The 16,380-nt window shown below is 37.3% G+C and overlaps 1 protein-coding gene across 1 annotated transcript in view; it reads right to left on the bottom strand.

Moving 5' to 3' along the window:
* Positions 1-842: 842 nt before the first annotated feature.
* LOC127451836 (G protein-activated inward rectifier potassium channel 1-like) overlaps positions 843-16,380 on the bottom strand; it is an 84,687-nt gene continuing 69,149 nt past the window's right edge. The window contains exon 3 of the mRNA XM_051716809.1: positions 843-1,168. Coding sequence (XP_051572769.1) covers positions 1,146-1,168 — 23 coding nt within the window. The 3' untranslated portion in view covers positions 843-1,145. The remainder of the gene's footprint in view (positions 1,169-16,380) is intronic.

Raw genomic sequence — 16,380 nt, 5'->3', positions numbered from 1 at the left:
ATTTTTAAATACATATTCCCATTACATGTATTTCTTTACTCCCCAACCCTGTATAGATAGATAGATAGATAGATAGATAGATATGTATTTCAATATATATACATACATATGTATTTTAATATTTGATGTTATATATTAGATATTTTATTGAATATTGTCTTTGTGCGAATTAATGTGTAAATTTGTGATATTTGTTTTGTGTAAAATAATTAAAAAGCGACATTGTTTATGGGAAAAGATTTTTATTGACAAATGTTAATCAGAACGGCCTGAGACTTGAGACAGATAAAGAGACCACAGAACTGAGGGTGTGCGCATGTGATAGCTTGCCTGTCTCTTTCCTTATTTCCACTTCTATTCTCACCTTCGAGAAGTGTGAATTGGACAGACAACCACAACACCTATTCTTCCAGAAGGCTTTAAACTCTTCCTAAAATAGTTTCCCACAGAGATGATCAAACCAGGGGATGCTGGCCCACTTGAGATTGGGCTACCTGTCTTTTTGTGATAGCTTCATCTATTTTTGTGATATCTTCATCCTTTTTTTATGTAGCTATTAATACACCCTGATGAAAAAGTCAACAGACCCATCCAGAACCTTTATTTATCGTCACTTGACCAAGGCTGGTGGAATCCCTCAGGAAACTTGTATTGCTCATAGGTTGCTCTTTTACATGCAAATGTAATCTGGGCCTAATGGGTACTCCACAAATAACCCGGATGGGGTCAGCTGGGCCAATGCAGTGGCCTGGAGCCCAAAGATGGTTCCTGGGGGCCCAGACTTGCCACCTTCCTTCATTCAGGAGGCTTAATGGAATTCTCAAATTGTGTTTCATTTTAGTATCAACTTTGTTGACTTTGTTTCTTTTAAAAATGCTATAGGAAAAATGTAAACAGACACATTTTTGTCATGGGTAAGAAATACAGAGCTGTAAAATGAAAGTGGATTGCTTAGTTTAGGTGATTTGGGCTTTGGAGAATTTGATGAGGAGTGTCTGAGGTTATATTGAAGACTTGGTATCTTGGTAAATGTGAGGACAGTGTGAGACATTGTTAAGATCACTTCTGAAACTCTACATGAGACATATGTGAGAGTACTGGGGTCTTTTTCTCAAGGAACAAATGTGAGAAGCAGAAGACTTAAGTTACTTAATCCTCGCCGGTGGCCCTGCAGAGGAAAAAAAAAACATCTGAATATTAATAACTACAGTCTTGACCAACACAATATAGGTATCGTTTTAAAGCTGTACTTTACAATGCATGTAGGCATTATGACCAAAACTGAACAAATGCTTTGAAATTTGCAGACAAATCAGAAGTTTTCCTTTTTGATAATATATTTATAATTTTACACTGTACATATTATTGTAATCAGTAAAAACATCAAACTGGTCAAATAGCCATATGTCATATGTCGTTGAAAAGCTCTCAAAGAGTAGAATACAACCACAATATTTGTTTTACTCATGGACAAAAATTTAGAGAGTAATAGCTAAGTACATGTCTTTGACATTCATGTTACATGTAAACAGGTGTTGTTTATAGGCTGCGTTTTCACTTATAACTTCACAAAAAACAAACTACAACACAAAATATCACATACCATTACATACCATCATTAGATAATCCACACGAAGCACAATGTGCACACAGCACATAATGTGCTATCTGGGTAAAACACGTTAGCTTTCCAGGATTAAATGACTTAATCAGAAATGATGTAGTATGTTGTCCAGCATCATGGAAAGCTAAACCAATTGTATTATTCAGATCGCTGCCACCAGAGGTGGAAATCATCCAGATATGGGCAGAGAGGATCGTTCACACTAATTACATATGACCACTTGGAGATAGCGCCAAGTACATGACAGACTCAATGATGGCTCAAATGACACAATTGAGAGCTTGTTAAAGCTTTTCGGAACTACCTTATTTACACCCTGAGATATATAATGTCAAATCAGAAAAATTAGAAAAAAGTAAATTTTTGGCTCAAGTTTTTCTTGTGATTTTCAGCAGGTTTCTTCGGCTGAGAGTCTCATAAAAAATGTTTTTTTTTTTTATTTTTTTTTTTAAGTTTTATTTAAAGTAATACCAAACAAATGACCCTATTCTTTTTTTTTTTGTTTTTTACTTTTTTTTTTTTTGTTTTTTTAGAGTTATAAACTTTAATTTTGGGCATGCCACTGAAACAGTAAATCTTTAAACAGCACCTTCAGAGCTTAAAGGGTTAAAGTCTCAATTAGCTCTCCATTTAATCTCATTGCAGTCTAGGAGAAACAATTGAGATATTAAAAAGATCTAATTTGCAATGTTTTCACACAATGTCATCATAGACTCCTGCATGAACTTGCAGGTATATATAAATGGCAATTCACCTGATAAACTAATTGGTCACTCCTTGTGGGGTATGAACATTTACATTTGGCAGACACTTTTATTCATAGTGACTTACAGTGCCAATCCCCCTTGGCAAATGCAAGTGCCTTGCTCAAGGACACAATGGTGGTGGCTGTGTGGATCGAACCTTCTGCTTACTAATTCTGTGCTTTAGCCCACTTCGCCTTGAGCCTTATCCACTACACTTAACCACTACACCACATCGCCCGCAATGTGCATGACTGTGCAGCAGCAACCCTCCCTCAAACAAACACTACCCTCTTTTCCTTGGATATTAGATGTGTTAAATGCTTTTGACTGTGTCGGGCATTGCGCATTTGCTTCTCTTAATCGGCTGCAGGAATATGTACATATATTACCATAATCAATGACCTAGCTGCATTATGAGGTCTGAATTCTGAGTTTCATTATAGTTAAACATGCGGCAGTGCTCTTAATGTGCCCAGACAGTCATGGTGTTGTTTTATGGACATACATGGTAATATATGTACTGATAAACAGTGTGTGTATTTGTGCATCTATGTGTGTGTGGATCTCAATGTACATGACTGCATGTGTGTTGGATGACTCTAATCTGAAAGTGTTTAAACAGACACTCCTAAACACCCTCACGGCACACAAACCCATAGTGGCAAGTTCATACACAGCTGAAATATAGCTTGCCATGTTTACAAAGACAGGCAAATAAATTAGTTGAACTGAGGGAGTGATTGTGCATGCTCTTGTTTGATGCTTTTTCTAGTAATAATTTGTAAATAAATTATAGATCAAGTACATATTGTGGTATGCAACAGAACCAGATATGTAACCTGTAGAGATTTCACTAACATTTGTTATAAAGACAATTTTGAATGACTGTCAAAGGTGCAATGCAGAGGTTTCTGAAACAGTCATGTGACTTCTAACTTCCTGTCACTTCCAGCATATGTATTTAACTGGAATTGACCTGTACAGCTGTACACAGGAGGATTTTGTGATAAGATCTCAGTGTTTAGGGAATAATATCAGACACTCAGCACACCAGTTTAAATATCCAGTGGCACATTCATTTAAGAATTCTACCAGTCTGTTTAAACTTGATGATTTTCCTCATATATTGCAAAAATCTAATATTTCTTATGAGAAACAGTGTCATTCTCTGGTGAATTATAACCCCAGCTTGATGACCATAAGTTGCATTCATTAAATGGATTTCCATATTCATATTTTACTATCTCATTGTTATCTATTGCATATTGTATTGAGGAAAGTTCAAATTCTAAAGGCTTGTTCATTTTCTTTTTCTTTTTTTTTCTTTTTTGTTACATTTCATAAAGTCATCAATATATGTACAGGATGTATTGTCTTATTATATCTCACTAGTGTTTTATTGCATCTATATTCTGTGTGTGACATTTATACAGAGTGGGACATTGGGGTGCATTAGCAGCCAGACAATAACACTGTATATTACTCAAAATGTACCACATTTATATTACAATACACTATTTACACAAGTCAAGATACACAGTATATAGTACAATAAATGCACAAAATTGGAAACGTAAACATTTTGATAAGAGTAAACATTATTTTACAACACAAAATGTCCAACAATCGCAAACAGTGTCTATTGCACATGTATTATAACAGGAATATTTGTGAAAGCCAAAGCCAGATGTAATTATAAAATTCTTAAATTGGCAATAGTCTGCTTTACTGTTAATAGACCTGATGGAAAGGACATTCAACCCATCTGTCACCAGCACCCATCAGGAATGTAACCAGTTTGCAGCAAACTACTTCAAAGACTTTTATTCACTTACATGGATAATAACAGCCATGTAAGTTAAATTATGTATAACAACTAGTTCTACAGAGATTTAGAAATACAATAGGAATACAAAAAACAAAACATTGTGAGACAAATGAGTCTGAGAAATGGATGCTGTTGTGTATATATACAGATTCTTCTGATTCATTATGAAGAAAATTAAAGCAACAGATATGAAACAGCTATAAAGGAATAGAACTTGTGATAAGGTGCATATCAGACACATTCTGTTTTATGAGAAGTGGATGTATACATTGTGAGGTGTTTCAGGGGATGTGGAGACGGCTGTTAAGAGGTGTGTGTGTGTGTGTGTGTGTGTGTGTGTGTGTGTGTGTGTGTGTGCTATGTCTCTGTACCTTCCTGGGGAGTGGAAGACAGTTGATGGTAATGAAGTAAGAGAGGAGGAGAACAGGAGAGAGCAGTGCTGACACTTATTACTGCAAGTGAGAACCACAACGGTGAAACCCACACAAACACTCTCTCACCTTCAAAACCCTTGAGTTGTGTATTTACACTTATCTTAACTAGTCACGTTCACATGCAAATGTATTTCCTGTAACAAATTAAGTAATCAGCACAGTGTTAAGACACTGATAACACACACACACACACACATGTTGGTGCGGCTATCCTTATGACTCTCCATAGACATAATGATTTTTATACTGTACAAACTATAGATTCTATACCCTACCCCTAAACCTAACCCTCACAAAAAACGTTCTGCATTTTTACATTTTTTTTTTTTTTTTTAAGCTATTTGTAATATGGGGACACTAGAAATGTCCTAATAAACAACATTTATAGCATAATACCCTTGTAATTACCAGTTTTTAACCTAAAAAATGTCCTCGTAAACCACCCAAACCCGCCCACACACACACACACACACACACACACACACACAAGGTTTATGCCTTTGTCTGCCAGCTTGGCGCTCATGGCATGCTATTTGTGAAGAGGGCTGCAACAATTGCTTGTCTCTCTGAAGGGTGTGTATGTGTGTTAGTGAGAGAGATGTATGTGATTAAGGGTGTACTCACACTAGGCGATCTGTACCGTGCCCGAGCACATTTGACCCCCAAAGTCCAGTTCGTTTAACTAGTGTGATCGCACCGTACCGTGCCCGGGCATGGTACGCTGAACCGTGCCTTGGCCCACTTGAAGAGGTGGGTTTGGGCATGGTTCTGTTGGCTCAGGCACGGTACGCATCTATTGTGATCACTAACCATGACCAAGCACGGAACTCAAAACATGATGTCAATGATGCGACTGGGCAAAGGGATCACTTTGGTCTACGGCAGAGGTGCAGTATTTACTGGGAATTTGGGCAGATGAGAGTATACAGGAACAACTGGATACAACACACAAGAACAAACAAGAACTCCAAGATATTTGGTAAAAATCGTGGATACCAAAGGAACATTGAGCAATGACCTGACAAGCTGGAAAAACTGCGGGTTCAGTATCTGAAGGTACGGAATGCACTCCATAAATCTGGCAGCTCGTCGGATGAAAAGGATAAATTTCAGTGGTACAATGCTGTCAACAATTAGGCATGTGAGAGGGCCGTGTGTCACTGCACCCCAAACGACTCAAGCCACAAAGTAAGTAATGTTACAATGACGGATTCCATTGTGCTCTGCGAGAGCGCTTTTCTTCCTGTTTTGTTCAAAGCAGAAAGTTGCATCGTAATGACGTAAGCTTGCTCAGGTCCGGAACGTTAAGTGCAATGCGAGTGCAGGCCAGCAGAGGAGTGGGAAGGGGGGACAATCATGCTTGGGTACGGTACAAGGCAATCGGGCCTAGTGTGAGTACACCCTAACAGCTAAAATAACACCTTGTAGAGACACTGATCTGATAGAGGCATACTGTATAACACGATCAGCATGCCAGCATTGTGTGAGTAGAAGATCCACCACACTTTTGCTTAATCTGTAGCCAAAGTCAAGTTTATTATCAGAATAAAGATTTATTGACATGACTGTCAACATTTACAATATTGGCAAAGCATATACAGTATTTATATTGTTGTGAAAAAGACAATAAACAAAATAGATAGGACTACATAAGAAATATGGGAAATGAAGGGTAAAATAAAAGAAAGAGACAAGGTAAAAAATACAACTACATACAACTGCATACAAATGGTGAAAAGGAGGCACAAATTACAAACAAAACAACCTTGAAGTGATTGGAGCTGCTCAGAATGCTCTTTAAACCCCTTCATAAAGGGCAGATTGGACAAACTATGTACATAACTGAAAACTTTTCACTTTATGTGCCAGTGAAAGTAGCACACAGCCATCTTGAAAATTTTGTCTTGTAACTTCCGGTCTAGCATTTGCTATATAGATATCTATGGTATTTTAAAGTGTTCAGGGTATGTCATAACAACTGGAAGCAGAGGGGGGAGATTTTAAAACAAGAGTACTTTATTCATAAAACTGCAGTCACCTTCACACTGTGGACGGACTGACATACATCTGTGCTCATGAAACTCCAAGAGACAACACAAAGTCATTGAAAATACCTCTGCACAACACCTCTGACCATCTCCTTATGTCATTCATTCAACGCGTTATAGTTAAGGTGAGCAGATTTTGAGTGTTAAACTGGGATGGGGGAAGGAGTGTGCCACTATATTTATATACACATATACATGTGAAAGTTTATGTTTTATTTTATATTCCATTTACAACCATTTTAATAATAAGCCTTATTAAATTTAAGCCTTTTAAAAATGTGGGGTGACAAATAAATTATAAAATGTACAAATGTAAATTCCTTTAATGTCACAAGTAAACTTGCCTGTGAAATAATACAAGCTGTCACTGTTCAAAATTTCATATCATCTAAACATTTTAACACTTTATTAACAAGTTGAAACCTAAAAATTAAGTAAAATTAGATGTGTAACAATTAAACGCTTGTATCTTGAAAAAGTGCAGTGTGTCATAGCTGTCCATATGTGATCTGCCAGGTCCAGTGTGTGAGTGCTGGAAAAACTAATATTTACAGTGACAGCAAACACCTCAGTAGCATTTTCACGTAGTAAAGGGGTGATAGTAGGTTCAATACAAACAGGAAGTTAGATGACAAAAGCCGGAAGAGTGGAATGCTGAAAAGGGACAGGACTGAATAAGGTGGATATTTCCATAATATCTCTGTGAAATTCTTAATCACTCATGCAACTTTAGGCATACTGTCACATAATGTATTGCAATGGCTGCAATGCATTTCTTTTTCGATATTGGATTGTGGTTGCTGGCTCTCTGGTCTGAGAGAGATACATGGAATGGTTTGAAATTTGTCAAAGTCAGTCTCTCAAGTGCTGTTAAATTTTGTCATCATGAAGGAGAACATTCACCTCGCTCAAAACCTCACTTTAGTCACCTGCTTTAGTCAAAATATCCTACCAGATCCAGACATAATGATACATTCTCGTTTCTATATCCAAAGGTTCCAAAGAAATATATGATTGTTTAATGATCTCAGGAAGATGGGCTGGAAGAATTCAGAGTTTAAAGTGTTTTAATTGTTTATTTGTTTTTTGATATTTTTTCAAATTTGTTTCTAAACATGTTGTTAAAAAATACATCTGCATTTAATTATATGAATACCTAATATACACTGGCATGTGTATTAAGGTCAGTATTAGGTCAGTAATGGCAAAAAAAGAAACAGATTTCTCTAGAAACTCATCAGTCAATCATTGTTTTGAAGAATGAAGGCTATACAATGCTTGAAATTGCCAAAAAAAAAAAAAAAAAAAAAAAAAGATTTCATACAAAGGTGAACACTACAGTTTTCAAAGACAAAATTGAATGCCACTTTGGTGAATAAAAGTAACAATTTCTTTCCATAAGAGCAAAATCTGTACATTATTCCAAACTTTTGTCCGCCAGTGAACATCTATCTATCTATCTATCTATCTATCTATCTATCTATCTCTCTGTCTATCTGTCTATCTGTCTGTCTGTCTGTCTGTCACTTTCTCTCTCTTTCTCTCTCTCACTCTCTCTCTCTCTCTCTCTCTCTCTCACTCACACACACACATGCACACACACTTTTTTAATTTAATCAGGTGCTAAATCTGCTTATTTCAGTATAATGAACTTTAATTAATTCATTTAACACTCTCCTGACAAAAGTCACATACATTCATTTTCATAGCCTTTGAATTAGAACTGAAATATTAAATAGATAATTAGTGAGCTCAGTAGATCAGCCTGAGACTCATTGTACAGTAAGTGACAGGAGTAGGAGGGCAAATAATATGGGGATGTTATTTCCCTGCAATGTTAGCATAATGAAAGTGGGTTTACACTGACAAAACATTAATAATAACTGCACATACATTATGTACATATGCATTACACATATACAGTATACATACAGCACCTAGCTTTCTTTTTGGTAGTATCAGTAAGACATAAGTGGTTGTTTAAGGGAGTTTTCTTACTCCCAGTCTGTGTACTGGGAGTGTGGCCGCTCCAGGTGCGGAGAGTTTAGAATTTCTGACAAGACGCCATGGGGTGAAAATTGATACTACTGCAAGCGTAGAGGAGTGTGGTATGTGTAGTTGTTGGACATGAAAATGTTCTATCAGCGTTGCGGATGAATAACGCTAATGTTCTGTTTGTTAAGATGATTGATTTAGCGAACTTGTTAGTTGAGAGTGGTGTATAGATTGGTGGTATTTTTACATCAGTAATCCCTCTTTCTACTCCTTCCAAAAGAGTAATATTGTCTAACGTGCCGCCATTTATTATGAACGAGGTTCTTGTCGGAATGCTTTCTAGGTATGGGAAAATGGTCTCTTCAATAAAGATGATTCCAACTGTAAGCAAGTCAACTTTATTAAAACATGTGGTGTCTTTCAGACTATACTATGTGTATATGGTCTTGAAAAAAAATGTGGACAAACTTGATCTGACCCTTAATTTTAGTCATGAAGGTTTCAATTATGTGATCTATGCCACAACAAACACAATGAAATGTTTTGGATGTGGTGAAAATGGACATCTTGTGCGTGCTTGTCCAAGAAGTGCGAATAATCAAAATAAAACTGCATTAATGGTTACTTCTGAAAATGTAGCTGAAGTGCGGAACGACATTGCCACAAATGATGAAGAGATGCCAGGCCCAAGCAGGGCTCCATTTGTTACAAAAAATTTGAAGAATAGTTCTCAGCTTCCAACAGGAAAAATGGCTGAAAAAGAAGGAAAAGTTTGTGGCTGGGGGGGAAGAAGTCAGAAGTGCTTTGAGAACGGAAAAAGAAGCATGTGAGTCAGATAAGTCGGAGGGTAGTTACAGTGAAGATGAGGCTATGAAAAATGAGATGGCGAAACCAGAAGTTGAGGGTTCTGAGTTGGGAGATTAAGAATGTTTTCTTAAAACTCCCCAAAAAAGGAAATTGCTGGGATGTCATACTGACAAACAAGCAAAAAGAATGGATGGTAATTGTGAGAACCAGACTGATGTAGAGAGTGAAAATGATATGTCAGAATGTAGCGATAATGCTAGTTTACCCTAAAGTGGTTTCTCTAGCCGAACGTATACTGTTGAAAAAATAAAATCCTTCATGAAAGTGACAAAAAATATGAGGAAGGTAAAGGTAGAGGAATATTTCCCTGACATAATGCAGTTCATTGAAAAAGTAAAGGTTTTCAGAAATGAAAACTGTTTCACTGATCAGGAGGGTTACCGTCTTAAGAAAATTCTTACGAAGTTAAGTAATTAGTCAAGAGTTTTCTGCAAAATCAACAAGAATGGATAACATTGTATATCCTTTTTATTTTATTTTTAATGGGGGAAATAAGTCTTGCTTCCTTAAATGTTAATGGAGAGAGGGATTATAAGAAGAGAGCTCAAGTATTTGAGACAATGAAGTATGAGAAAATGTATGTGATGTTTGTGCAGGAGACCCATAGTAATATATCAAATGCTACAGAATGGGCTAAAGAATTTGATGGTTTAGCGATTTTAAGTCATCATACTTCATTAAGTGGTGGAGTTGGAGTTTTATTTTCTAAGAATTTTATTCCATATTCCTATAATATAGAAGAAGTAATTAAAGGAAGGGTATTGAAGATAAAAGCTTCATTTGAAAATACCTCTTTTGTGTTTGTCTGTGTATACGCTCCAACTATGGCATTAGAAAGAATAATTTGACTGACGAGTTTTTAATTGTGGGAGGAGATTTTAATTGTACTGAAAATGGCATAGACAGAAATCATGTCGAGCCACACATGCAATCATGAAAGAAGTTAATTCAGTTGATGAAGTCTCATAGTATTATTGATACAGTATAAGGAGAAATTTCCATGGCACGCAGAGACAATATACTTGGGCTCATGCTTATGAAAACCACTTATCAATGGCAAGGCTTGGTAGATTTTATGGTTTTAAGCATCAGCTAAGTATGTTTAGGGAATGCTCAATAATCCCAGTAAGTTTCTCTGACCATAGTTTGGTAAAATGTGTTGTGGCAAAAAATCATATAAAATCAAAAAGTGCCTATTGGCATTTTAATAATAATTTATTGTGTGATTCTTGTTTTGGAGAAGTTTTTAAAGAGTTCTGGAAAAATGCCAAAGCTATGAAATCTTCTTTCTTGACATTGCAGCAGTGGTGGGATTTTATGAAAGTACAAATCAAACAGTTGTGTCAGCAATATACTCGCAATGCTACAAGAGACATACACGAGTCAATGAGTGTGTTGGAAGAAGATTTAATGAGGTTATAAAGGCTTGCAGACTCCACAAAAGATGTCACTTTTTTAGAAAACATTAAAAAGAAAAATAATCTATTAGCTGATATATTAAGTTTGACAACACAAGGTGCAATAATTAGATCCCGGTTTCAAAGTGCCGATTTAATGGATGCTCTTTCAAAATTATTTTTTAACCTGGAAAAGTAGAATGGACAGAAAAAGTTTTGATCAACAGAAGGCTTTCGACAGAGTTGAACATAATTATTTATGGAGTGTTTTAGAAGCCTTTGGATTCAATTCTGATTTTATTTCTATGGTAAAAGTTATGTATTGTGGTGTTGAGAGTATATTAAAGATTAATGGTGACTTATGCTCTCCGTTTAGGGTGTATAGGGGTGTAAGACAAGGCTGTGCACTGTCAGGCATGTTGTATACCTTAGCCATAGAACCCTTGTTAAATAAACTAAGAGCTAATGTGCATGGACTGTGTATGCCAAATTGTAATAATACTTTTAAAACATCAGCTTACGCTGATGATGTTTTTGTTTTAATCAGTAATCTAATGATGTCAGTGTGATGTTGAAGATTTTAGATGATTTTAGAACACTGTCTTCTGCAAAGGTGAACTGGAAAAAAGTGAAGCCATATTAGTTGGAAAATGGTTAAAAGCTGAACCAAGGCTTCCTGATGGGTTAAAATGGACCAGAGATGGATTCAAATATCTAAGAGTTTTTTTGGAGATGAAAATGTTGTGAAAAATAATTTTGAAGGTACTATTGTAAAAGTAAAAGGACAACTGGATAAGTGGAGGTTTTTACTTCCTAAAATGTCTTATAAAGGACATATCTTGATTATTAATAATCTGGTAGCCTCTGCACTTTGGCACCCCTTAGCCTGCATAGATCCCCCAGTTGAAATATTAATGAAGATCTAGTCGATTTTAATTGACTTTTTCTGGGACAGACTGCATTGGGTACCAAAACGTGTTTTGTACCTGTCTAAAGATGAAAGGGGACTTGGTCTGATACACCTGCAGAGCAGAATGGCTGCGTTTCGTCTGCAATATATACAAAGACTTTTAAGGTGCTCTGAAGAGTCAAGTTGGATGGGTGCTGCCTGTGCAATTCTTCGAAGTATTGAAGGATTAGAACTGGATATAGCTTTATTCTGGTTGGATCCTCAAAGACTAAAACTACGTGATTCTCCAGTCTTTTATTGCAACTTGTTTAAAGTCTGGTCTTTATTTAAAACAAGCAGGGAAAGCAATGTATCTTCCCTGTTTTGGTTACTACAAGAACCATTGGTCATTGGCTCACGATTGGACTTATCTCGTGAGATGTCATTTGCTATACCGAAAAGGACTTTGTGTAATGCCAAGTTAACAACAATCGGACACTTACATCAAATAGCGGGTTCTGCTTTTAAAGATATGAATGCAATTGCTTAACATTTAGGTATCAAATCATACCGAATAGTGACAAAGCAAAGCAATTGAAAAATGGAAATCAGCCCTCACTGGAGAAGAAAAAGAACTGTTGGATCAATATTCAAAGGGGTCTATTAATCCTGATTGTAAAGACCCTTTTCCGAATTTGAGTCTATCTCCCAGTTTGGGTGAGTGCAATAGCATGTTGTTAGATTATAAAGAGTTAATAATTGTGGGTCTAAATTTAGCACTTGGTAAAGATATGTATAAGAGTTTTGTAAAAGCATTTAATAAAAAATCTTTGAATAACAAGTGCGATACACCATGGCGAAATGTACTAAATCTTGATGGAAATGAAAAACCTGAATGGAGAGCGTTATATAAATCACCATTAGTTAAAAAAGCTGGGGATTTACAGTGGAGAGTGTTGCATGGTGCCATTGCAGTCAATGCTTTTGTTTCATTGATAAATTCTGACATTACTGAAGGTTGTCCTTTTTGCTTACAAAAAGAGACTATTTTTCATGCGTTTATGCATTGTGAAAGGTTAAAACCTTTATTTAATATCTTGAAGAAGTTTTTTTTATTTCTTTTGATGTAATTTTTTCGATGAAAGTGTTTATTTGTGGTTTTAAATATGTGAAAAAACATTGTCAGAAGTCTCAATTGTTGAATTTCCTGTTAGGTCAAGCAAAAATGGCAATATATACCACAAGGAAAGAGAAAATTGAACAAAATGTTTTAACTAGTATAGAAGCTGTTTTTGTAAAATTAGTAAAATCTAGAATTTTGATTAATTATCATTATTATAGATTAATGCATGACCTTTTATCTTTTGAGGCAATTTGGTGCTTAAATGGGATCATTTGTGAAATTGTTCAAGAAGAGTTGTTCTTCCCCTTTTGGTTAGGATGACTTTATTGTTGTTTAAAATGGGTTTTGTTTAATAATTTTGTGTTACTGGTTTGTGATATGTAAATATTTGTAATAAAAAGAGTTTTTGAAAATCAAATCAAAAATCTCTCTCTCTCTCTCTCTCTCTCTTTCTGTGTGTGTGTGTGTGTGTGTGTGTGTGTGTGTGTGTGTGTGTGTGTGTGTGCGCGCATGTGTGTGTGTGTGTGTGTGTGTGTGATAAGACATACTGCAATAACTGTGGTGGGATAAATGGTTTCTGTATTTCTGTATTTGAGAGAGAGGGAGAGAGGGAGAAAAAATGAAAGCATGATAAAGTGAGAACTACTCTAGCTTAGCACCTGAGAATTCAAATGCCTATCTTTAATTATTCCTTTCCCGTTTTTTCCCATTCCATTAGTCCAGTCCGTCTGTCTATATAAACACTCTGACTCTAATGCCTCCCCTTCCTCTATACGTGGAGGAGTAAATGATGTGCTTAAGCGAGGCATTCTGCCTTTGTAACATGCTAACAGACTGAAACCAGCCCTGATGCATTATTCATCACAATACTCTACCTTTTCATTTAGAGTAAAATACATTTTTCCCCATGATATGAGGCCATTTGTGTCTAGGATCATCTGAAATCAAAGATGGTCTCCTATAGCATCAGAAGGACTTTTAGATGCCAAACTTGACCCCTATAGCAATAGAATGATTGAAGACATCAAACTAAAGTGTTGAATGGAAAGCACCAGAGGAACAGAGAACAATAAGATTGATTTTTAACTTTCTAATTGGTCAAGAAATTCCTCTTTTTATTTAATTGTGTTTTCCATTTTGGCCCCTGACTCTGCTTCTGTGAAAACTCACAGACAGAATTTCACTTATTTTTGTTCTTTATTGAAAGTGGCACATATTACAGAGTGAAGAAATTTTTGTCAGCTTCACAATTTTGGTTTTTAAGATCTGTCTAGCTTCATTTTCAACAAGAAAGGAGAGAAAGGCATGGAAATAAAGAAAGGGAAAATGGGGGAAAAGAAAGAAGGAGAAAGAGAGAATTCATAGGGGATGAGACATGCTTTGAAGAAGGGAATTAAGGCAAAAAAATAAACCAGGACTGGATAGAGAGAGTTGCCATGGTGTTTTGAAGAGGGCACTCAGGCTATTTTTTCACACTCTACCTGGCTAAGCTGAAAGGATCTTTTTCACAATGGACAATGGAGAGAATCAGCTGTTTTCTTTGTGTGTATGTATATGTGAGTGTCTAGAGAGACCGAGAGAGAGACAGAGAGAGAGAGTGAGAAAGAGAGAGAAAAGAAGACAGCGCCATCTAATGAAGGATCCATTATGATCTAGCTCCAGAGTTTTGTCACATCCACAAATACAATGGAATTCTTATGCCATATGTTATTTTTAGCATCTTCAACTCACAGTTAAACTAAATTTAATTTGGTAATATCGGGGTAAAAATTTGTGGTCCAAGAAAGATACCCATCACATGACTGACAAGAAGTTTTGAATGTCAAAGCCTGCACAGCAGTGTTGTAGTTAAGACCAGCTAAACCGAGTCCAGGCTGCGACCAGAGTAAGTTGAATCTGTGTCAAGACCGAGACCAGAAGAGGCAGAGTCTGGGACAAGACTCATACTTTATATTCCTAATGCAATCTTAATGAATTTGTTAAATGTACAGTGTAAACAACTAAATTGACACTGCTCATATATCAAATATATCTCATATTACTTTCTTAAGCTTATGTTGGTTATTGTGCAAGATACATCTTCTGGATGCGCTGGGATGCATAATCAGTGATGTAACCCGGGGTCTTCAGGTGTTTTGGGTCTTTCAACATCAGACACCCTCACCCATCTTCCAACATCAGACACCCTCGCCCCGCCCACGAATCAGCCCTCTTAATCTAAAGCCACCTTGTGGCTTTCTTAGTGGCTTTGGTCACAGATTGAATGGCCCTATTTTTTGCAGCACCCATGATGCCCAACAGGTTAAGGGCTCTGCAGAGTGAGCATCCTGCAAAGCCCCTACAGCCTACTTCAATTGACTCACAGTGTGTCCTCCAGCCTCTGCCCCAGCACATCTCCAACAGTTCCTGGTATTTTGCGTGCTTCCTCTCATTGACCTCTTTAATGCGCTCTTCCCAGTGCACTGTGAGTTCCAATATGATCAGTTGCTTGGTGGACTCAGAGATAATGATCATGTCTGGCTGGAGTGATGTTGACACAATGTGCTCAGGAAACTTCAGCTGCTTACCCAGATCAACCTCAAGCTGTCAATCAGAGGCTGTGTGGAGGAGGTCTGACCTTGATTTTAGTTGTGGATGGAGTTTCTCTACAGTTTTGACGAAGGTGATAAACTTTTTTGGGGCATGATGGCGTTTGCTGTGCTAAAGGCAGCGGCTATACTCTCTGCAACTGCTTTGAGCAACTGGTCATGGCGCCAATGATAGAGACCTTCCCCAAAGGCTTTTGGGAAGCTGCTGAGGAGATGCTCTGGGGAACCCCTTCCAGGGCAAAGAGGGCAGGAGGGTGTCTCATTTTTTCCCCATATGTGAAAGTTTGCCGGGTTTGGTAGGGCGTTATAAACTGTTTGGCCAAGGAACTGGACATGATAAAGGTGTGACTGCATGATGTTAGCCCAGGTAATCCTGCATTGCAGTGCACTCTCCCACACTGTCTATGCCCTCTGCTGCCAGAGCCCCACCATCCTACTTGCTTGATCTTCCTCCATGCCTGTTCCGACATCCTGGATCAAATGGTGTCGCTCTCTGCCCTGGGCCTTTCCAAATCCCGAGCCCACTCTGCCTGTTTCCACTGTCCCCACCAGTGCCCTTTGCCTCAGCTGTGCCACAGGAGTTTGGGCAGGATGGAATGATGATAGATCCAAGCTATGAATCTACCTGGCAGGTCTGACTTGTGAATCTTGCTGAGCCAGGCTTTGAGTTCTCTGTTGGTCTTCTGAGTGGCAGCAGAGTCTTTCAGAGTGGAGTCAAAGAGCTTCCCCAGGCCCAAGTTGCTATGTGATGGATGGAATGGCAGTCTCAGATTGCGAAAAGTGGAATTGGTCAGCCACCTTCTCCTTGTTCAGAACCATGGATCTTGACTTGGTGGGTTTG

This window comes from Myxocyprinus asiaticus, chromosome 14 (assembly GCF_019703515.2).
Source record: "Myxocyprinus asiaticus isolate MX2 ecotype Aquarium Trade chromosome 14, UBuf_Myxa_2, whole genome shotgun sequence".
Lineage (NCBI taxonomy): Eukaryota > Metazoa > Chordata > Actinopteri > Cypriniformes > Catostomidae > Myxocyprinus > Myxocyprinus asiaticus.
This window is presented reverse-complemented; position numbering and strand designations above follow the sequence as displayed.